Source organism: Anabrus simplex, chromosome 3 (genome assembly GCF_040414725.1).
Source record: "Anabrus simplex isolate iqAnaSimp1 chromosome 3, ASM4041472v1, whole genome shotgun sequence".
Classification (NCBI taxonomy): Eukaryota; Metazoa; Arthropoda; class Insecta; order Orthoptera; family Tettigoniidae; genus Anabrus; species Anabrus simplex.
In genome coordinates this window covers 360,589,466-360,613,490 of record NC_090267.1, presented here as the reverse complement: position 1 = coordinate 360,613,490, position 24,025 = coordinate 360,589,466, and the positions used below count along the sequence as shown (strand labels likewise).

Here is a 24,025-nt window from a genome sequence, read left to right as displayed (position 1 = left end):
ACTAAGAACATAAATACAAATTTTAGGTTTGTTTTGCTGGTCATTTATTTGGCATTCTGCTGTCAAATGTGTGATTTTATCAAAATCAATGCCATATCTTACAGCATGCAACTATTCCAGTGTGCCACCATTGGTTGGATCATGCATAACCTTTCCCTGACCCCGGGGTTTCCACAGGCCTTCCCTTCAGCAGATACTAGCAAGGAGTATGGCCAACCAACTGTTGCATGTGAACCTTCATACACATCATTTTGAATGCTTCATACCAGAATTAAATATGAACAACAAGTGTAAGGTTCAGTCATCTCCTGCACCTGAAGCCATGCCACTCCACCAACTTACATTAAACCTGGAAAGATCAAGTGTGTGAATGATGCCAACTTTTACAATAAATTTAGTGTAACCATTACAGCTACAAACCTTGAACACCTACAGACTCTACATTCCACAACATCACTTTAGTTTATGCCAGGTTCCAACATCTTGATGGTTCATTAGTGACAACAATTTGCAATCATAATGTTGAAACTTCACAGCAGTACTGCTTGTAGCCTGCAAAAACTGAAAATACCACATGCACATGGACAAATTCTCTTCAGCAAATGGTTACCGGTAAATACTGAAATGACTACCATAATTACAACACGAGTAGAAACCACGTGATGTACACTACTCTAGATTCCAAAAACAAACGTAGGTCATCTAATTTATCCATTGAAGCTCTTCAACAGATTGCGAACAAGGGTACAAGTTCTACCAAACAATACAGGGTGTCCCAGGAGGAATGGTCAATATTCAGGGATATGACAGGAATGATCATTTGAAGCAAAAATCTTCTGATGAACATATGCCCTATTCCAAATGGTTTCCACCTGTAGCCAGGTAGGGGCAAATATTGTTCCTCTCCACTTTCTTCGGTCTTTCCACCGCTCTTCCTCCAACACTGTGTCCCAGTCCAGGTTTCTTTTTCTAATACTGCATTGGATTGTGTCCTTCCATCTCAATCGTGGTTGTCTGCGGGCTTTCACTCCTTCCATTTGCATTTCCATCACCTTTTTTTGGCATTCTTTCATCATTCATTCGCTTTATGTGCCCAAACCATCTTAATCGGCTTTTCTTTATTCTATCAATCATTTTTTCCATTCCAATTTCTTCCTGGATTTTCTCATTCCTTATTTTGTCTCTTCTACTCTTCCGTATCATGCTTCTCAAGAACTTCATTTCAGCTACCTGTATTTGATTCTCATCCTTCTTTGTCATTCTCCAAGTTTCTGCTCCATAAGGTGTTGAGGGTACATAATACACCTTGTACATAGTATCCTTTGCTTCCGTTGGCACATCTTTGTCCCATAACATGTTTCTTACACAATGATAGAAACAGCTTCTAGCTTGAAACTTTTTACTAATTTCAGCATCCAGTCGAGCATTCCCCATTAATTCACTCCCCAGGTATTTGAACGTCTCCGCTACTTCCAGAGGCTTGTCTGCAAGACTGATCTGACCTTTCTCTTCTTTTTCCCCTCTAGTCATAACAAGAATTTTACTCTTTTCTACACTTATTTTCAATCCACATTCTTCAATCTTCCCATTCACTACATCCAACTGTTCTTGAACATTCATGTCCTCTTCTCCCCAAATCACAATATCATCTGCAAATAACAACATGTTCATTTCCCTTCCTCCATATGCTGCTTTTGTTGTTCTCATGTGGTCATACATTACTATTGTAAACAGGACTGGCAATAGAACACTTCCCTGTCTCAGCCCACTAGTTATTTTGAACCAACTTGTCCTGCCAACTTGTGATTGCATGCAACTACAACATTCATTGCACACTGCCATGCTCATTTTTATTAATCCCTGTCCAATCCCTTTTTGCACTAGACTGTCCCAAACTTTAGTCCTGGGGACACTGTCATATGCCTTTCCAATGCCAATGAATGTCATCACCATATCATTCCCATACATCCATTGATTTTCCATTAGTTTCCTCATAATGAAAATGGGCTCTCTTGTTGACCTTATTAATTGTATTCACTGCATTACCAGTAAAAGGCAATGTGGACAGTACACAATTCTTTACTAAATATATATTAGGCCTACTTCATATTTTTAGGTCATTTTCTTGCTCTTTTAAGTAATTTTTTTAGGATATTTAGGTCATTATAGAGGTTATTTTTTGGCATTTATCAGGCCATCAAAATCCGGGCCCTTATCATGATGAAGATGGTACTGAAATTTTGAAAATTTCTTTGAAATCAATTTACACACCTTTCTTTATACAGACGACTCAGTATTCAGTGTGCAGGAACTCGGCGACTGAACTACATACCTCCATAATACTTCATTAAAAACTAGCACAAAGGCCTCATTTGCTTCTATGCCACTCTGGAAACTACAGTATTAAACACCAAGTCTAATCATAGTCTCTTATGTGTTCCTCTGTTTATCTCACCCTCCACAGCTGAGTCAATTATTCTCCAAGGTAATCTATTCTGCTCAATTTCTGTTTACATAATCCTACCATCAACGATACTTCATACGTACAGCATTATCCAAACAAGCTTATTTAAAACTTCTCCCACAAATACAAATTCCCTCTTGTCATTTCTCCCAACTATCTGTCCTAGCAATAATACTAAGCCTGCCTTGTAACTATGATTGATGGTGTTATGCATCACTTGACTGAGCACCAAAAATCAATTTTGAGATGTTTACACAAACGCAAACTCCTTTGTATTAATTCATCTTTCCTGTGAAATGTAATATATTATGTAGCAAAATGAATGTTCCTGTTAATGTATCAAAATTAGTGATATTTTAAATATACTGTCATAATCTGAGATAATGGTGCTTGGTCATTTGATGCTTTATTGTGGTTCCTTTAGTTTACTGTCTATTTAAGTACAGGATTACATTCTGTCAAATGCCACATCGTGTGTTATATTGATCATATTCTTCTACAGACCTCTTTCACAAATGCCTGAATTTTACGACTGAACAGAACGGAAAATTCTAAAAATTAGAATGACACCATAAATTGCTCGTATCAAATGTTCCAAAACAATATTCTATAAATAACTGTACACAACAGGAAGTAGTGTAACTCAGACTCAGAAATGATGGTTAGTCACTTGATGCAAAACTTTAATTTAATGACCGACGAGTTGGCATTTAGTCAAAATTTATTTTCCTTGAAACCATGTTGAAAACAAAAGTACAAACAATAAACTACATAAAGTTCACACCTTTAGCTTTTGATGGAGCAATAATCTTTAAAAAAAAAAAAAAAAAAAATCAATTTTGGAAATTGGTCAAGGATGCATAACACCATCCAATTTTTAAAGCTTCAAAGTCTTCATAGTCTGACACTGTGGTTAGCCGGTTTGAGTTCTGTTGACGGGGGGATCTTCACCATCTGAATGTTGGCCAGCACAGAAGGTGAGGCAGTGGTATATAATTTCTAATAATAGACCGAGTCCAAAGCTGGGGTTCAATTCCAAAATCTCTCCATAGTATTCATATGGAGCGAGGGCATATGACGCTGTTGATCATGATTCATCCTTTGGATGGGGATGCTGAGCATTGACAAGACCCCTGATGTTATTCGACAGGAGTAGGCCACCGGTTTTCACCCTCTCCCTACATCATCATCATCATCATCATCACCACCACCACCGCCGCCGCCATATTCACAGGTCGCCCATGGAGGTTGACTAGAAAGACCTGCACCAGGCCTACCCAGAGGCCACACAACATCACACAGTATTTTCATGTCCATTACCTTTAGCTTACATAACATAAACTGTATCACAAATCCACAGCTCTTGCTTTCTCTACAACAAAGTCAACCTGAAAACAGTGATGCAAGTATAATGTCATCTATTAACAACAAAATACCTTCTGATAAATTACTATTGATCGCAACTGCAAGTGCTAATTCATTGCATCTTTGCAACTTTGATTAAATTTCTCTCACAATATTACCCAACTAGGGAAAATCCACATTCAAAGTACAAGAAAGGAATATTTCAGCTATAATTTCTATTCCCTACCTGACCTTAATTTCCTTAGCATTCTTCCCTTTGAATTATTATTTTTATTATTTATTTTTATTTATATATATATTTACATTTATTTTTATGTCATACATGTTGCAGTTTCAACAAGGTCCAAAATATCACATCAATACAGTCTGCAAGTAAGCCCAAGGCATCGGCATAAGACGAACAGCTTACCATTTCTTCAATCAAATTAATTTTACTCGGCTATTTTGTACCTTTTAGTGAAAGATCCACGCAAACTACGGACTATAAGAGCCTTGTCTATAATTACTGCAAACCACAAACCCAAACTAGTATCTAATCTCGTTGCAGTCTGATAAGGGATCACAAATTTTATAGAAGTATTCAAGCTCTTTAGGCTTTTAATCATGAAATTACCAGAATACCGCCCTACTGTGGCATTAGGTTTATCATTGGATTGCTACACCTCTTGAAGACAGATGGCTGTGCACTGTTGAGACACCTCTCCAACTCTCCAAGCCTCCTTTCAAAGCACATGCAGTGACAGTGCACTTCAGGAGATACGAACCTTCACTTTGCCTTTTATATTTAAAAAATGCCCAGAAAATAAATACAATTTAATTTCAATAACTGAATATTATAAAAGTATTCAATCCGTTAGAGACCACACTTGGGCAAAACATGGGTAACTTTACAATTAAAAAGTCTAAAGAACATGAATACTTCTATACGCATAATTGTTTATTCTTATAACACTATAGAGCGGTTCCAACCTTAAATTGCAGTACAGCGTAGATGGAGCACGCTGTTGCGAAATCGACTTGTGAAGATCACGCTCGAGTGTGACTCAAACAGGGCGTCACAGTTCCACATTTTTCGTTTGTAATTTTGTAATTTTAAGTTCATTCATTCATAAATTAATATTTGTAGGATGGTAAAATAAATACAACATACCTTAATCACTGACGTTGCTCTCAGACATTGGACGTACACATTCTAACATATCTGCAAGGCCTGATGTTCCCGCTTTGGATGAAACAGGTTCGGGAGATGAACTTGAGGATGATCCGGACGATGAAGAAAGTCGTATTAAAAACTTGTCATCGTCGACATCGTCCTATAATTCGTCTGCTTTCCACAAAACTCTCTAATCTTTCTTTACTTCGTTCACGTAATTTCCCCAATTGTCTTATGTTTTTATGGCATAAAAATTTTAGTTCAGCATTTAGAACAAAACCATGTTCATTACCCGCGTGGACTAAGGCAAATCACGGTCCTCGGCTTTTCGGTGGTCTAAGTCCCGAACTCACCCCTTCAATGGCGGTCTGCCGTGCACTTTTCACTGTCCTATCCTTCCATTCTTTTGTCACTGTCTGCCCAATATTTACCCACGATTCATCTGTGTAAATTATAGCTTTATTTTGTGCCCTCAAACGTTTTATCTCCCTGAGATATCTGTGCCTCCAATTAATAATTTCATCGGTTTCATTGAAAGCTGCTTTATTACCCCGTCTTAAATAACGGAAGCCTATATTATGTAAGAAGCGATACAACGTAGTTTTGGAAAATCGTGGCAAAGAATCTTCTCCATTTACGCGACTCAAAATCACGTTCAATGTCGGTGGTATTTAGCAAATAAAAGAGAGTGAACTACCCGACACACTCCACTTCTAAAAATTTTATCATATTTAATTTTTCTGTCGTCCTTTTTTTTTTTTTGCGAGAGTTCGCAAAGGACCATGTGTGTGTTCCTTCCTTATAGCATAGATTGTTCTTTCGGAACAACCTGTAGCTTTAGCTGTTTCACTGATTGCGCTGCTCATATTCATAGCCTTTAAAAAATAATCGAGGACACTCATTATAATATTGCGTTCTTTTCCCCTGAGTTTACCTACGGAACGTTTCTTTTTAATTTGACGATCCATTATACATCCTTCTGCGCTTTTTCTTCGGACTAAGCACTATACATACGAGCACGAACTGACAACTACACAGACTACACAAACACAATCCACTTGTCCTCAAGAACTATACATTTATCACTGATCTTGTCCGGCTCCATGGCTAAATGGTTAGCATGCTGGCCTTTGGTCCAGAGGGCCCCGGATTTGATTCCCGGCCGGGTGGGGGATTTTGACCTTCATTGGTTAATTCCAATAGCTCGGAGGCTGGGTGTGTGTGTGCCGCCTTCAGCATTATTATTCATCACAAGGTAGGGCCCCATTCTTATAGACGCGCAGGTCGCCTATGCGACGTCAACACTGGAAAGACCTGCACTCGGCCTCTTCGGAGGCCACAGGCCATTAAATATTATATATATCACTGATCTTTATTTAATCAATCTTATAATACTGATTAAATGAACACCACTGCACACGGCTGTCAGTATATTGAAAAGCTCAGCCAGCCGAGTCACTCGTGAAACGTAAACAAACGAGACGTTCTCCCTGCCATAAATTAAAGAGATAACGAGATAGGGACTTGAGGTATGATTTAAAAGTAACTTCCATATTCGAAGAGCGTTTGCTTTGCTTTAACCATGCCATGATCCTTCTGCACATTTCCTTCGAAATTAGATCCCCACGCACGAGCACGAACTCACGAACCACACAAACGAAATACACTTTCCCCCAAGAATTGTACATACGTCACTGATATGTATTTAATCACTATTATACATACTACTGACGAAATGAGCACTGCACTGCATGCGACTGTCTGGAAATGTTAAAAGCGCATGTTTAGGAGATCACTACCGGCACTTCAGCCAGCCAGACAAACAGCCAGCCGAGTCACGCGCGAAACCAAAATTCAAGGAGATATTCTTCCTGTCACAAATTAATAACTAAGCAAGATAGGAACTTCGGGATTGTTTTAAAAATAACTTCCATATCTGAAGACCATTTGCCTCGCTTTGACCCCCCATGCGAATTCAATAGGAAAGACGCTGGCCAGCGACTGACTTTTTCGTGCCTACACATAAAATTCCCTGAACATGACTGAAAATAAACGCATATACTGCATTTTGTTATCATTTAAATTTAAAAATAAACTTATCTACATCGAGCTGAAATGTTTATTTACCAGCAGTGAAAAAATTAGGAAAATAATTAATATAAAATAGGAGTTAAGGCATGATAAGTTCTATGCAATGAAGATTTTGTATTTGGCGAAACTTTCCATTATATTACCATTTTTACACTACATAATTTGTTTCCATTTTTTTTGTTAACGGCATCTAATGCGCCTTGAAATTCTGTACATAACACGATATTCACTCATTTTAACCGATAACATGCTGATTCACGGATATTTGGCAAACCCGCTGCCTTAGAGTAGGACAGCGCTACCCGCAAAACATGGGAGAAGGAAAGACACGGAATTATCCCATTACTGCTGTACTGCAATTTAAGGTTGGAACGCTCTATAGATGCAAATTGCAGATCTGTGTCTGAGAGCTCTTTTGTGGTCTGAAACTGCGTCTAATAGTCTATGCCACTCTCTACCAATTATTAACAAATAAAGATGATAAACTAAAATATATAGGGTATACTGATCAAATACACTAGTGTCCAAAAGTTAAGCATAAGTTACGAGTAAGCAGGGCAACAAGAAATAGACCACAAATCGCACGACGTGCCTGCGCCCCATATTCCCTCAGCCGTCTTTGCCCTGTTATAGTGTGCGTAGTGTAGCCTCGTGGTGAACATGACAACATAATGGCACAACAACACCATTTGGACCCCGTTTTGCAGGGTAGAATACTCAGACGCCTGGAAGCAGCCCAAATACAGACCAAAGTCGCCGTATCCTTGAATGTGCCACAAAGTGTCATTTCCAGGCTTTGGAGAGGATTTCAAGACACAGGAGATGTTAGTCGTAGGCCAGTACCAGGTTGACCAAGGGTAACCACCCCACACCAGGACCGATATCTTGCCTTAACTGCCCGACGAAATCTGAGTGCACCTGCAAGACAATTGTCGGCGGAGCTTGCAGCCATCTCAGGGGTTGCTGTTTCCCAGCAAACTGTGTACCAGAGGCTCAGAACAGCAGGGCTGTTTGCCCAACGTCCAGCGGTGTGAGCCCCGCACACTCCAGAACAGAGACGGGCCTGTTTACTGTGGAGTCGTCAACATCGAAACTGTGCCATGAATGAATGGAGGCATGTGATCTTCACAGATGAATCGCGCTTCAGTTTCCAGCACAATTCCCATCGCACATTAATCTGCCGAGAACCAGGTAGAAGATACAACCACAGGAACATCGTGGAACGGAACCAGTATGGTAGGGGTGGCGTCATGGTGTGGAGCGGCATCATGTTGAATGGCCGTACGGACCTGGACATCTTCATGGGTGGTCCAATGAACACTTAACGCTCGGAGACACAGGGATGAGGTACTGAGACTACATGTTCGACTCTTCAGAGGTGCGGTTGGTCCAGACTTCCTCTTAATGGACGATAATGTCCGACCGCACCGCGCTGCTCTGGTGGATGAATTTCTGGCTGGGGAAGACATTCATCGCATGGACTGGCCAGAGAGGTCTGCGGATCTGAATCCTATAGAACATGCCTGGGATACATTGGGGAGGCAAGGGGCCTCCAACAAGGACCCTCCAAGACCTTTGCATTGCCCTTTCGGAGGAATGGGATCAACTGCCACAAGAGCTCTTGGACCATCTGATAGAGAGCATACCACATCGCTGCGAAGCATGTTTGGCCGTTAGGGGTAAACATACACCCTATTAACAGCATATTTTGTTGTGGAAGACATTGCCAAGTTTTGTTAGTTATCAAAGGTGTACCTTAGCTATCAGAATCTTTCTGACACTGTTTTTTGGACAAGTTGTGTGATATATGGTGTGTGAGTCAGCTTCCGTTTTGTTCAACAATCCGTCTGGCATTCCTATCAGGCAGTTTGGCCTCGTTTAATGATTATGCTTAACTTTTGGACACTAGCGTAAATATGTGCAATTTCTGCCTTCAATTAATCAGAAGGTACCAAGTAAAAAATCTCATTTAAAATCATCCAGTAACTACAGAACCAGTTCACTTAATAATTGCATTGATGATGACCTCCAGAATATCCCAAAGAAGTTCCTATACTTCATTTCCATTTCATGTGTATTATACACTTACCTTGAAAAAATGGGTAAAAACCATATCTTTTTATTATCTCCGAATACTTCTTGGAAATTATTGTATTTTCCTAAGCTAAATCCGTCTTTATCTGGGCCGGTTTGAAAAATAGGAGCCCTGAATGCCTCTGTAACATATAAAAATACTTTTCTTACAAATTCTGCATGAGAGTTAGTTCCTTTTTTAGTACACAGACAAAAATAGAATTACATATAAAAGATGAAAGTGATATGTATACAACTGTTATAAGAATGTTTCCAAATCAAGTACAAGTGGCATAAAAGTAAGTTTCCCATTTCTCCATAATTAATAGGGACACAAGATATGTTCATATTAAGGTTTAATTCAATAATAATACACTGCTATGGAAAACTTAAGGACGAGATAAGCAATCTAACATATCAACTATTCGGTGGAAATAAATGAAAGTGCGGTAACATGTTGCCAGAGGTCTCCCACACGTGCATAGAAGCCTGGTGCAAGGTCAGCGCGACTATAGCGCCAAATGGGTCTGCTCCACAAAACGAGGCAGTAGAAGGAACAGGACAAGACAGTGCGAGTCAATCAGCGAGCTGTTATAGTGCACTGTGGTGGTGTTATCCATTACAACACAACCCGGAGACATCTGGATGACTTCACACGGGGAAGAATCATTGGGAAACTGAAAGGACGAAGTGACAAGTGCAGCCCAGGAGTTTGGTATTGCTCACAGCATTGTTTCACATGCATGGAGAGCATTCCAAACCACAGGCACTGCTGCCCAAAGGAGAGGAGATGGTCGACCCCAATCAACCACAGCAGCAGATGACCACTTCATTGTGCTACAGGCAAAAAGAAACTCACGTCGAATGGCAAGTGCAATTGGAACCACACGTAACAGGACTGTAAGGCATGCTATCTCACGCTCTACAGTGGGGCGGCGACTGCATGGAGGTGGTGTGTTTGCCTGACAATCATTACATTATGTCCCGTTGACACCCGCACATCGGTGGCACCGTTTGTGGTGGTGCCAAGAGCATTAGGTCTGGACTGACGAGGAGTGGGGTCGCGTGCTCCTCACAGATGAGAGCAGATTCAGTCTGTGTAGTGATTCTAGATGTACCCTCATCTAGCGAGAGGTGGGAAAATGTAATGCACCTAGGAACTTTGTCGATCGTGATCAGTTTGGTGGTCCAAATGTTATGGTGTGGGGGGCATAAAGTAACATGGGCATACCGACCTCCAAATTTCTGAATTGGGTACACTCATCGGTCAACGCTATTGTGACAGTGTAGGCCTACTCTTTCCCCATGTGCGTCTTTTCAGTGGGTGCATTCGGCTCCGACTTCATTTTTATGGATGACAATGCACGACTGCATTGAAAAGCGAAGGTGGGGTGGAACGGTCACCGTGAGATCATTCATTGGCCACCGCGATCTTGTGATTTAATGCCATGTAATTTTAGTCTATGGGGGACTGTGAAAAATACGGTGTTTTCCGTAACGGCAAAAGAATTAGATAAACCAAGAATGTCCAGTGAAAATGTATTTCATGCCATAAATGAAGGTAAAACTTTTATTGTCTCATATTTGTGAATCAGTTGTGATTGCATGAAATGTATTGTACAAGGAGGCGAACACTTTGAACAATCTTTGTCTTAATGGCTGTGTAGTATGTTATGGGAAACTGCCTCCTGTGCCACCCTGTATATTAACTATTCTGGCAAACATCTGGCATATGCATACGTACCCCACCCCATATCAGGAAACAGGACTAAGGGGTAGACATACATCTGGCATACATATATATTTTGCTAAAGATAAGAGCTGAGATTCTTCTACAAGTTTTCATGAATGAACTCAAAAACAGACATGTTGGGAAATTCGGAATGAATGATGAAAAAATCCCTAAAATAAACTGATTTGAAAGATAATGAAAGTAAACAAATTCCCCAGTTGAAGAGATACTTATGTGGTTAGAAGGCACTTTTGTACTATCATATTGTGCATGTGATTTCAGTCTATCCACTTGAAATACTGATGGAGAGCGAGCGAGAGAGAAGTGTGAAGGGCATATCTCTTAGAGTTGATCTAAACAATTTTCATGAATGCACTGAAGTCTCCATATTCATACCCTATATCTAGTATATGGCCACCAGATGGAGATAATTAATATATGAACGTTCTGATGTGTTGGGTGTAGCTCATTTAAATTTCAACCAATTAGAGGTACAATTTGAGGTTCACTGAATTACAGTTTTGAAGATGAGGTATGCATATCAGTGTGCTAGATACTCATATTTCAAAGGTGAATTCTGTGAAGAGTTCAGTTCTTTGTTCTAAATACTGTTTTGTACCCTAATTCTCTGAATTTTTGACCATCGCATAGTGTTTTTAAATTTTGTTGGATTCTTATTATGGGGTCTTTACTGACTATTGTGTCTCATTTGTGAAAAATTCTTCCATTTTTTCAATGTGATCTTTCTTATCTATTAAGAACAGTAGTCCCTCCTTCATCGGCTTTAGTTACTATTATGTTATCTTTTATTTTGCTTTTTACTTCTTTTAATTAATTTTGAATGATTGAGAAGAGCACTTTTATTTAAACCTTCAATTAGTGTCGGATGTTTCTTTTTTATGTCTTATCTAGTGTCATTTTGTAATTCCAGAGGGAGTTTTGAAATATTCGTCTCGACTTCTGCTATGGTGGTGATAACATCGTTTTCTTTTTGTATACTAGGCCAATTGTGTTTTAAACTTTTACCTCAAAGTTCAATTTCTTTTTCTGAGAAACTTGTGTTCATCAAGTTAACTATGGCAGGAGAGTTGTTGAAAGAAGGAACCCTTTTTTCTAAGTGTATGCTGGGTGCTTGCAGTTCATTTTCTTTTAAGTGAGCCAGTTTTTTATCTAATGTGAACTGTTTCCTGCTTAGTATATCATTTAATTTATAATCAACATGTAATTGAAATTAATTCCATTCTATAGGGTTCACATACTGAGACACCGACAAGTGTAGTTTGAACTTGTGTTTCGTAAACAAACTTTGAGAACATAGAAACTTTCAGAGTGTCATATTTGAACTTTTGTTTCGCGACAAGCTGTGAGAACATAGAACTTTTCTTGTGAGTGTTGTAATTTTCCAAGTACCACATTGAACTGGTGTCTTGCAACAAACTGTGGAAACTTAGAGTATTTCCGAATATTACGTTTGAACTTGTGTTTCAAAAACGAATTGTTGGAACATAGAATATTTCTGGGTGCCACATCTGAACTTGTGTTTAAACTTGTGTCTTCATAACAGACTGTGGAGACATAGAATACTCCTGCCATATTAGAATTTGTGTTTTCCTCTCGGGAGGTTCCGAAAGAACATAGAATTTTTCAGTGCCATATTTGAACTTCTAACTTCTACTTCACAATCATTATTCACGAACAGTGTTAGACTCTTTTCAAGTGCTGTTTAATTTTAATAATTATTTAAAGACAGCGCTGAGCAAGTCTTCAAGTGCACATAATTTTGACAATTATTCAGAGATGGAATAGCATTTCTGAGAGCAATTAAATTTGATGATGATGATGATGATGATGATGATGATGATGATGATGATGATGATGATGATGCTTGTTGTTTTAAGGGGCCTAACATCGAAGGTCATCGGCCCCTAATGGAACGAAATGAACGACATGAGATATGAAGTTAAAATTTAAAAAGTATCCCCTGACTAGAGTTTTAAAAAAATGAATATGAAGAAAAATGTGGGTGAGATTAAAACATTCAGTGGATCTAATACGCAATGCCTTATTTTCTAATAAAATAAGAGAAAATACAGGAAAACGAAGGAATAAGGCATTGCCCAATAGTACAGATATTAACACATAATTGAGGTTACAAGTTAAAATAACACATTAAAATGCGCAACACACACTAAAATGAAGTCAATGGGATAAAAGCGCAACTGACACAAACAACACTAGGACAAAGGATATCATCACACACGATAAAACAGACCGCTATCCCTCATAAAGCGGATGACGAGGTCTGCTGACTGCTCGTCATCTCGCAAGATAAGGGGGATTGTACTCGGAAGGTTAAGACTACGGCGCAGATCGACCAGGTCCACACACTCCGTAAGGATGTGTACCACGGTAAGGTGGTCCCCGCAGGTTCACACCGGAGGGGGTTCTCCTTTCAGTAGATGGGAGTGCATCAAGATACCATGGCCGATCCGAAGGCGACATAATACCACGGCTTCCCTCCGCGAAGCCCGAAGGGAAGTCCTCCATACCTTCGTTGTTCCTTTTATTGCTCTCAGCTTATTAGGAAGTGGCATGGCCTGCCACTCCATCTCCCAATAGGACATAACCAGATGTCTCAGCTGAGAGCGAATATCACTTGCTGGAACCTTGAAAGGCAACGGGGGCAGTGTAACTGCCTCCTTGGCAGCCTGATCTGCTAACTCATTTCCCTCTATGCCCATGTGGCTGGGGAGCAACACAAACGTGATTCTGGTGCCGCCATCCAAACACTCTGCCAGCAGGTCCTGGATCTGCTGCACCAGAGGGTGCCGAAGGAAACAGGTATCAATAGACTGGAGCGAGCTCAAGGAGTCAGTACACACAAGAAAGTGTCAGCGCTCACTGTACAGTGTGTACCGCAGAGCTCCACAGATAGCATAAAGCTCTCCTGTGTACACACTACAGGTTTCCAGGAGAGCAAAAAGGAACCTATCATTTCCGACAACGAACGCACAGCCCACCTTTGTATCTGTCATTGAACCATCCGTGTAGACGACGACTGAACCTGGATAGCGGCCAACAACAGACAGGTAGAGCCTCCGATAAATCGAAGGGTCCGTGTCTCCTTTCGGGCCAGTGAGCAAATCCAGGACGATTTCAGGTCGTAGTACAACCAACGGAGATACCCCACTTGGTTGTCTGACAAGGCAAGGAACCGAAGATACGTCAAACAATTCATAACTGCTATCCAAGCGTATCCCAACCGGCGCTTTGCACGAGGACAAGCAGCGTACAACAAACGGTTGCCATTGTTGAACACACAAGGATAGCTTGGATGAAGTGGCATCTGTCGCAAATTTGCAGCATAGGAAAGAAGCACTTGCTGGCGCCTCAGGTGTAAAGGCGGCACACCAGACTCAGCAAGGAGGCTGGCAATGGGGCTTGTACGAAAAGCACCCGTCGCCAACCTAACCCCGCCGTGGTGGATGCTGTTAAGCTTCGCAAGAACGCTTGGCCTTGCTGAGCCATATGCTGCACTGCCGTAGTCTAGCCGAGATAAAATATGTGCCCTATAGAATCGTAGGAGCACCGTGCGGTCAGCCCCCCAAGAAGTGCTGCTAAGAAACTTCATGATATTAAGTTTGTTAGTGCATTGCACTTTTAACTGCCGCACATGTGGCTCCCACGATAATTTATTATCAAAAAGGAGCACAAGAAATCGGTGTCAACTACAGGGATAGCTACATTTCCTAAATAAAGTTCAGGAGGAGGGTGAAGAGAACGTTGGCGACAAAAGTGGACAACACAGGTCTTTGTGGTGGAAATACGAAAGCCATGTTCTAAGGTCCACTGCTCCACCCTCCTAATAGCTTGCTGTAACTGTCGCTCTGCGACTGCCATACTGCACGAGCTATAGTGCAGAGCAAAATCGTCCACATATAGGGACGGTATTACAGCTGGACCAGCAGGAGCGAAAATACCGTTTATGGCAATCGCGAACAGAGTGATACTAAGGACCGATCCCTGTGAGACTCCATTGAACGTGGTATTGCGAATATGTCCTCCCTACTCGGACACGGAATAGACGGAGGGACAAAAAATTCGTAATAAATACCGGCAAGTTACCTCGGAATCTCCATTGATGCAGGACTGAAAGGATGCCATATCGCCAGGTGGTGTCGTAGGCCTTTTCCAAGTCAAAGAAGACAGCTACCAAGTGCTGTTTGCGGAGAAACGCATCCTGGATAGAGCTCTCCAGGCGTACCAAGTTGTCTGTGGTGGATCGAGCGGCTCGAAAACCACATTGGTACTCGGACAAGAGTCCTTGTTTCTCCAGACACCACACGAGTCGGCGATTTACCATCCTCTTACATAGCTTACACAGACAGTTTGTAAGACAAATCGGTCTGCAACTTCCTGCATACTTAGGATCTTTGTCAGGCTTGAGGACAGGGATGACTATGCCCTCTCGCCACTGAGACGGAAAATCACCCTCTATCCAGATTTGGTTGAACACACGAAGGAGATATATTAGGTTATCATCACTAAGGTGTTTCAACATCTGGTTATGGATGTTGTCAGGTCCAGGAGACGTGTACTTGCAAAACGCTAAGGCAGTACGGAGTTCCCACTCCGTAAAGGGCACGTTGTAGTCCTCTGAAGCCGGGGTGGCAAAACTAAGGTGATGACGCTCTGCTTCCCGCTTCAGAGCGAGGAAATCAGGATGGTAATTCCCGGAGCCAGATACATCCGCGAAATTACCAGCTAGATGGTTAGCAATCGCGAGAGGGTCAGTGGCGACGCTGCCTGCAATGGAAATTCCCGGTACAGGAGATGATCCGTGGATACCCGAAATCCGTCGAAGCTTAGTCCACACTTGAGATGATGGAGTATGTGAAATCATTGACGACACATATCTCTCCCATGAAGCCTTCTTACTTTGTCGAATAAGAACTCGCGCCTGAGCGCGGAGTTTCTTAAATATTACCAAGTTGGCCACAGGAGGCTGTCTACGGTAACGCTTATGAGCGCGACGGCATTCTTTGATGGCTGCTGCTATTGCATTGTTCCACCAAGGAACGAGTTTTTGGCGAGGAGTCCCCGAGAAGAACGGAATGGACTCCTCAGCAACAGCAAGAATAACTTGGGTGACGTAAGTTATTTCCTCGCCGACACACCGCCTGATATCATCATTAAAGACAGCTAGTGATGTGTACTTTGGCCAATCAGCATGTTTAAGCATCCATTGAGGGGGAGCCTCAACGGATTTATGTTTCAACAAAGTAAGGATGATGGGAAAATGGTCACTGTCACAGAGATCATCGTGTGTATGCCACCAAAACAGTGGAACCAACGTTCGGCTGCACAGACTTATGTCTCTGCGAGAATATTGCCGTAATGCACACTAAAGTGAGTTGGTTCCCCCGTGTTCAAAATACATAAAACCAGCTCTGTTACTAATGTTTCCAGCTCTCCCCCCCTGGGGCAAGGTGTCTCAGAGCCCCATATGGGGTGATGGACGTTAAAATCACCCAATAAGAGGAAGGGAGGTGGAAGTTGATCTATAAGATCAGTGACATAAGTTATGTTAAGAGCTTGACCTGGTAGAAAATAAACATTACACACTGTTGTTATGACAGGCAGCGGAACGCGAACAGCTACAGCCTCTTCGCTGTAGGTATCAGAACATACAAAAATGCCAACACCACCGGAAGCCCGGTGAGCATAGTACCGTTCTGTCGAGTATAGTCTGAAATTTCTCAAGACCGTATGATGATCAGGTCTGAAGTTGGTCTCCTGAATACAGACTATACTCGCTGCATACTCACTAATGAGCTGACGTAACTCAGCAAGATGCCTGTCATAACTGTTACAACTCCACTGTAACAGTTGTAACGTTCCAGACGTTACAGTGTAATTACGTTAATTTTATTATGTGTAATTAATTCAGGAAGTTAACGTCATGATATTTATTTTGGTATGTAATTGTATTATAATTCATGTTTAATCATTTGCTCACTATCATTTCATTACTTTGTAACTACGACTTGTAAACGAGGGCTGAATATCCTCATATTCACTTAGATTCTTGCGACAGTCGGTTAAAATTAACTTGCAGTAGATTTCCTCTATCTTGCCACATCACCGAGGAGGAAGGAAGGACAAATTTAGACATCAAGTTCTGAGAAAAGCGAGCACGTGTTCAAGCGTGGTAACGTAAGCTACCGTATTTCGACCAGAATTATTCGAACGGATCACCGCCTATATTTTAAAAGGAGCGTCATGTTGCCATGGATACTGAGTGAAAGGACGAATAGAAGAACAGTTGATATCTTGGTTATGGCCCGTCAACTCTAATATCTGGAGTGGGGAGAGACGTATCATCTGATTGGACCACGTGTAGCGACCTGTAATTAGCGCGAGAGAAGGTTATAAAAGGGCGTGTTGGAGCTCGTGGCTTCATCTTCTGATATTCTACGTATTCATTCGCTACTTGATCTTCTACGTGATAATCTACTTGATTCTTCGTCTCGATACTTAGAAATTCTGAATGAGGGGTGTATAGCCACTCTCATCAGGAATTACGTACAGCACGGCTACAAGACCGGTTTGAACCAGTCTAAGTCAATAGATAGTTTTAATCTAGATAGAAATGAAACTTCAGAGAACATTTTCAGTAAAGTTGGAAGGATTCTTAATTGAGTATCCTCTCTATATAACCCAAGGTGGTTCTTCTAACTATGACTTAGGGCTTATCTCCAATATATGGGATAAAGCATAATAGGGAGTGTTAGTTTTGAAGTCATCTTCCAATTAGTGGTGGGTGCAATTTGCAAGGCAGGACTGGTACTTAGCTGCAGATGAAGAGATCTCAAAGACGACCGATGATGTTCCCGCTACAAGGATGGAAGCTTACCCAGGACCAGCAGAACAAGACAACATGGTGAGCAAGCGAGTTAAAGATATTGCAAGTTTTCGCGAAGTAGAGTCATTCAATTTTTTGTTAAATTCATTTTCTATTTTTAATTCAGTTCTCGTTAAACCGTCGTCATTTATATTAAATATAATAAATAGTATTTTTCTAGTTCACTTTAATCAATCTGCCTTAATTAGCCTTTTGATTTCTAATTCTCCTGCTTAATGATTAGTGCACTATCACCCCACCCCTGTGATAAGAGTCTGTCCAAGCTTGATTATAAATTTTATCTTTAAGTCCTCAACTTAAAGATTGGCGCCCTTTGCTTGCTTGGTTGCATTTCTCGTTTGATGATTGTTCTCCGAGAGGGGAAGTCACACAGTGCCATAGTGTGGACTATAAAAGGAGTGTTAGGTTATGAGCGACAAAATGCTCGTAAGCCTAAACACTATCTACTTCTACATCTGTAGATGTAGAGGACAGCGCGACATCCATCCCGTTATCAAAAGATAGCAGGGGTGCCGCCCATAACTTTGACGCTTTTCGGGGGCGAGTAGGTTTCCTACGAGGAGAGCGCGCAGGTTTGGGAGCAGGAGTGCCTCCTGGCACAGACTCATATCCCCCAGATGGGGGGCATGACTTCTCCTTCGCAGGGGAAGTCTGAGAGCGCTCAGCACGGGCGCTCTTCTTCGCCTTCTTTTCTAGTTTAGACGGGCTGGGAGATGGTTTCCCAGCCCTGGTCGACGATGCCGCCTCCGCCGGCTGGGGCACGGCTTTCGCCGACCTCCTAGGGGGGGGGGGGGAGACTTAGTCTTCCCCCCTTGCTATGCCGGCTGGGAACTACCAGCCTGCACACACTTCTAGTTGGTTGAAGGTGGGGTAGTCTCCCCCTTCGAGCTTTTACTCTTTGGGACGTTGCTCTGAGGAGCAACAGTCGCCTTGGGCGCAGCGATCAGCACAGGTGACGATGTCGAAAATGACCACCCTGGAAGACTCTGAGCTATCATGCTGTAGTCGAGTGGTCGGGCAGGTGTATTTGTGGAATTAAACTTACGGCGCGCTTCCTAGTAGGAAAGACCATCCAGGGTCTTGATCTCCTGGATCTTCTTCTCACTCAGATATGTCGGACAATTCCGATCCCGAGGAGAATGAAAACTGGAGCAGTTAGTGCACTTGTATGGAGTTGTGCACTCCTCCGCGCTGTGAGCTACTTGTCCACATGTACCACATACAGCCTGATTCGAACGGCGAGATACCGTATGTCCGAATCACTGGCATTGATAGCATCGCATAGGAGGCGGGATGTACAGCCTCACATCGCAACAATAAGTTGTTACCTTGACTTTCCCTGGTAACACTGACAACTTGAAAGAGACAATGGAGGCACCAGTGGCAACGTCTTCACCGTTGACCTTGTGCGTAATGCGCCAGACGTGTGTCACTCCATAATTCTTCATGTCTTCCATCAACTCGTCGTCAGTGTTCAAAATAAGGTTGCGGTGAAAGATGACTCCGCGAACCAGGTTCAAGGACTTATGCTCCTCCACTTTGATGGGGATTTCGCCAAAGTGCTCGCACTTAAGCAACTGATCAGCTTGCAGTGCTGTACGAGTCTTCATGAGCAAACTTCCGTTGCGCATTTTCTTGAGATCCTCAAGTTCACCGTATACACCTTCGATGTGTTGACTAAAAAGGATAGACTTCACCAGCTTAAAATCATGCTCATCGGTTCTGGTAGCGACCAGAAACCTAGGGAAGCTGGATCCCATTCCTTCACGCTGCACCTGTTCCCAGGGAGTTGAACCTCTCAGGGAAGCAAAAGTTAAAGACTTAAGTGGGGGACCATCTTGAGAGAGCAGACTTCGTTTGGAAGCCATGCCCGAAAGCTTCCTCCCTGAATGCCACCCACTCCGATCAGGGGTCTCTGTAGCCGAACCAAGCAGCCAAGGCAATACCCACTTGGTCGTAGCAGGTACTGCCTGGGGTCCGATGTTGGACGATGCCTAATACGGGATGACTGAGGCAATGAGCACTAGGACTCCCTTCCTCCAGTCACCCGCAATAGCATGTACCCCATAGCGTGTAGAGAGCACTAAAAATAAGAAAAAAAGAAATAAAAATAATTAATAATAATATGTCCTTCTCACATTCGGCTGTGCGGGGACCTGCGTTGTCAGGCGGATACTACTGCCCGGCTACATGACACTCCCACCCGCCGCGTCCTGGGTGGTTGCTGGCACGGGCTTTCGAGCGTAGTTGCACACATATGAGCTCCATCACCAAGCAACACGCACATCAATAACTTAGAATGGTCTACATCCAACCCTCAAAAAACAATAATAAAATAAAGAGGGGACCATGGCCTCATGACCCTTTAAGTCGCCTTCTACGACAGGCAGGGATTACCTATGGATGTATTCAGCCTTTCCCATCCACAGGAGGTCCAACACATTATACCAAACCGCAATCAATGTCCGCGTCAAGGTCGCCCCTTGTTGTCGCCTCTTACGACAGGCAGGGGATACCGCGGGTGTATTCTACATGTACGTCCCCCACCCGCAGGGGGTAGTGTGTTTGGTCCGCGAGAGGTATTTGTTTCACTCAAGTCCGCCGGCAAGCCGGTTAGGGCCCCCCTATCCGCCACCTGGGACGTGCCACGTGGGAGTATCACCCTGCTACGATAGCGTAGTAGGTTCGTGGGCAATTAAATTTATTTAATTTATCATGAACATGCTAATATGTCTTGAACTCACACGGACTGCGAGTATTGCGCTCAATATTGTGTTCTGATCATAAATTGACGAAATCAGTAAGTTAGGAACTGTGATGATAAAGATTAGTGATCTAATAGAACATTCCAGTCTGTAATGCCAATATTAGCGGACTTACGTCATGAACTTGTCGTTATAAATTGTACATAATTTTAGCAAGTATCAATTTGGCTGACAACATGTGGTCAGATATTCAGTTTAATTGTCTTACTTTCAAGTGATAATTTATGAACCTTTGCGATTCAACGAGGTGTCTGAATCAAGATTCAAGTGTCAATTTCATTAACATTTGACATTTCCCACTTGCAATGAATGAATGCAATATTTAAAGGTCAATGTTAATTTATTTAACAGTGCTACAAGTGAGTAGAATGCCATACGGGGGACTTGTGTGCGCGTCACCTCTCAGTATTATTGTGTGAGATCGAACCCCGCAACATGTGCACCTAGAAATTCGAGAACTCCCAGATCCTCTAGAATTTCGAGAAATTCTAGAACGTTGAGAACTTCACATCCAGGACGGGTGTGGTTCCTGTCCAGACCGTGCCCAGTAACCGTCCCGGAGTCCGGAGATTCTAGCCTGCTGCAATGCTTCAACTCAACTTATATGAAAGGTGATATGAATTTGTTTCCAATGAACAATAAAACCAAATTTTCAAAGAAACGTAAGTTCAATGAACTAATACCCTGCTCTGTACCAACTCCAATATTTACGTACCACACCCTTAGAAATATTCCATCCTCTTCAAGCTGTGTCAGCAGCCCCAAAGACAGACATTCTTTTTCCCGGTACAGTATGTATGTATGTATGTATGTATGCATGCATGTCTACACCTTAGTCCCACTTCCCAGTGTTGGCTATGATGAGAGATAAAATTATACGGCATATTTTTACGCTGGTTGCCCTACCTGTTGCCAACCTTAATCGAGGGGCTAATGAGGATGAAATGAATTAGGAACAAAACTGGGTAAAGAGGTGGAAGGAATTGGCTGTGGGCTATGCATAGGAATTGTCCTGGCATTTGCATATAAGCAACTCAATGATGATAGAAAATATATATATATTTAATTTTTCTTTCGCTTTTACTTTGCTTCTCAGATTGAACCAAACAACGGTCCCATCTGCACGAGATGCATGTAACCACTTAACAGACTCAATGTTCTTTAGTTGGTATTTTCTGCTAACATCGAAATCAAACCACATTTCAATGCAAATAAAACATTTCCTGACAACAGTGTCATATTTAGTGCTTTCTGCAATTCCGCATGTTCAACAAGTTATGAGCCCAGAGGTGCAACAACAAAAGCAGCATACCGTGTCACACACACAGATGAAGCAAAGTCGAGATGTTACATTTCCTTGACAAAGCAATAACTTGCAAAAATGGCTACACTGGTGAAAAAAAAGAAAAAAGTAAGAGGTTATGTGACCGGGACGAAAGTTAAGTCTAAACCTGAGGACAACACCACCAATGTTGCCACGACTGCCGAATAGGAGAAGGGCAGTGAGGCGCTCCCGGACACAATTTTGGCGATCCACCTTCCGCACTGCAGCAAGCCAAAGACTGAGTTATTGCACACAGGTTGTGGCAATGGCTAGAAACAATCTATCAGTCTACAGGTAGAGTATGCAAAGCTAACTTGCTAAAGCAAACTATGCTTTCTTGAGTGAATGAAGGTGATAATGTGTGTAAGCAATCTAGTGGATGAACTTGGAGACATGGAAGTGATGATAAATGATGACTTATTGTCGATTTTGCTATTGTAAAATTTTCCTAGTAATTGGGAATATTTTCAGTCATCAACTGAGTTTTGTGAAGTCTTTCTGAAAACTGATGCGCTACTTGTGTAAATCATCTCAATGGCTGGAGCAGGAGCAGCAAATAGAGGCAGTAACACCACATAGCATCATGTCCACTAAAAGAAAACCCAGAAATCAAAACTGGAAGAAACCTCCAACATGGGCAAAAACAACAAGAAGGACAATGATTCTATCAGCATGCCAACCTACTACTGCAATAAGAAACCATGCCACATGGCAGAGAACTGTCATACAGGTCATAAAAATAACCAAAACAGTGAGCACATCCTTGTATGCTACATTGAATTTTACAAAGGATTTAATTTCATTCAAGTTTGCTAAATCAACAGATCATGACAGCGGTAGCTCATTATGCAGATGTAAAAACAAGTGAATTATGACTTTTTTTGATTCTTTGAGACAACTCTTTTTTTCCTTCTAATTTTCTATTTTACAAGTTGTTTTATGTGATACAAATACTTATAATTTTATTAAATATCACCTATTCACTTATATAAAATTATAAGTATTTGTATCACAAGTAGATCTTCAATATGGACAAAAAATGAAATTTATAACCTGCAACAAAGTTGTTTTTATGTCGCACCGACACAGATAGGTCTTGTGGCAATGATGGGATAGGAAAGAGCTAGGAGTGGGAAGGAACCAGCCGTGGACTTAATTAAGGTACAGCCCCAGCATTTGCGTGGTGTGAAAATGGGAAACCACGGAAAACCATCTTCAGGCTGCCGACAGTGGGGTTCGAACCCACTACCTCCTGAATACTCAATACTGGCCATACTTAAGCGACTGCAGCTATAGAGCTCGGACTTCTAATTGCTTAACATCGTACTAACACATAGAAGATTTTTGTACTGAAGGATGGGAGAGGGCTAGGATCGGGAAGATAGTGACTGTGGCCTTAATTACGGTACAGACCCAGCATTTGCATGGTGTAAAAATGGGGAAACCCTGGAAAATCATCTTCAGGGCTGCTGACGGTGGGATTCAAACCCAGTATCTCCCGCATGCAAGCTCAAGCTCACAGCCGTGCAACCCTAACAGCATGGCCTACTCGCTCGGTACAGACAAATCTTCAACAACAGTAAGTGCAAAAGGTGTCATGCTGTTTACCATGTGCGTCGATGGTGGTGAAAAAACTTATGATCTACATGACGCTATGTACATGCCAGACTTGATTACAAACCTCCTGTCTGTTGGCAAAATAGTAGACAAAAGTCGTCACATTACTTCTGACAAGCCATGTATGATTGTTTTGGACACACAGAACAACACGTTTGTTGCAGAACAATTATATGGTCATAGCAGCGTCAAAGAGTGGTGTTTTGGAGAAGTTGAACGTGGAAGAGTCGCTCAAACCAATAATTCGTTTAAAAAAATGGTCTCTTCTGGAATGGCACATGTGACTGCACCATCTGAATGTCAAGAGTCTGCAGGAAGCACTGATGAAGGAGCCACATGAAGGCTTGATGTTACTAATATTGAAGCTGACTTTGAATGAGACTTGCCTCCTGGGGAAGATGGTATACAACTCATTTCCAAAGAACAATGACAGAAATACGCTACCAGGAGTGTTCATCCACTCTGATATCTGTAGCCTTATGTGAGCCCCTCAAACGGAATCGCATGCTATTTGGT

At 42.0% G+C, this 24,025-nt stretch overlaps 1 protein-coding gene across 8 annotated transcripts in view; it reads right to left on the bottom strand.

Annotated features, from left to right (window-relative positions):
- LOC136866373 (palmitoyltransferase ZDHHC2) overlaps window positions 1–24,025 on the bottom strand; it is a 364,730-nt gene that overhangs the window by 145,560 nt on the left and 195,145 nt on the right. For all 8 annotated transcript variants that reach the window (XM_067143256.2, XM_067143257.2, XM_067143258.2 and 5 more), the window contains exon 7: window positions 9,163–9,289. In XM_067143256.2, coding sequence (XP_066999357.1) covers window positions 9,163–9,289 — 127 coding nt within the window. The remainder of the gene's footprint in view (window positions 1–9,162; window positions 9,290–24,025) is intronic.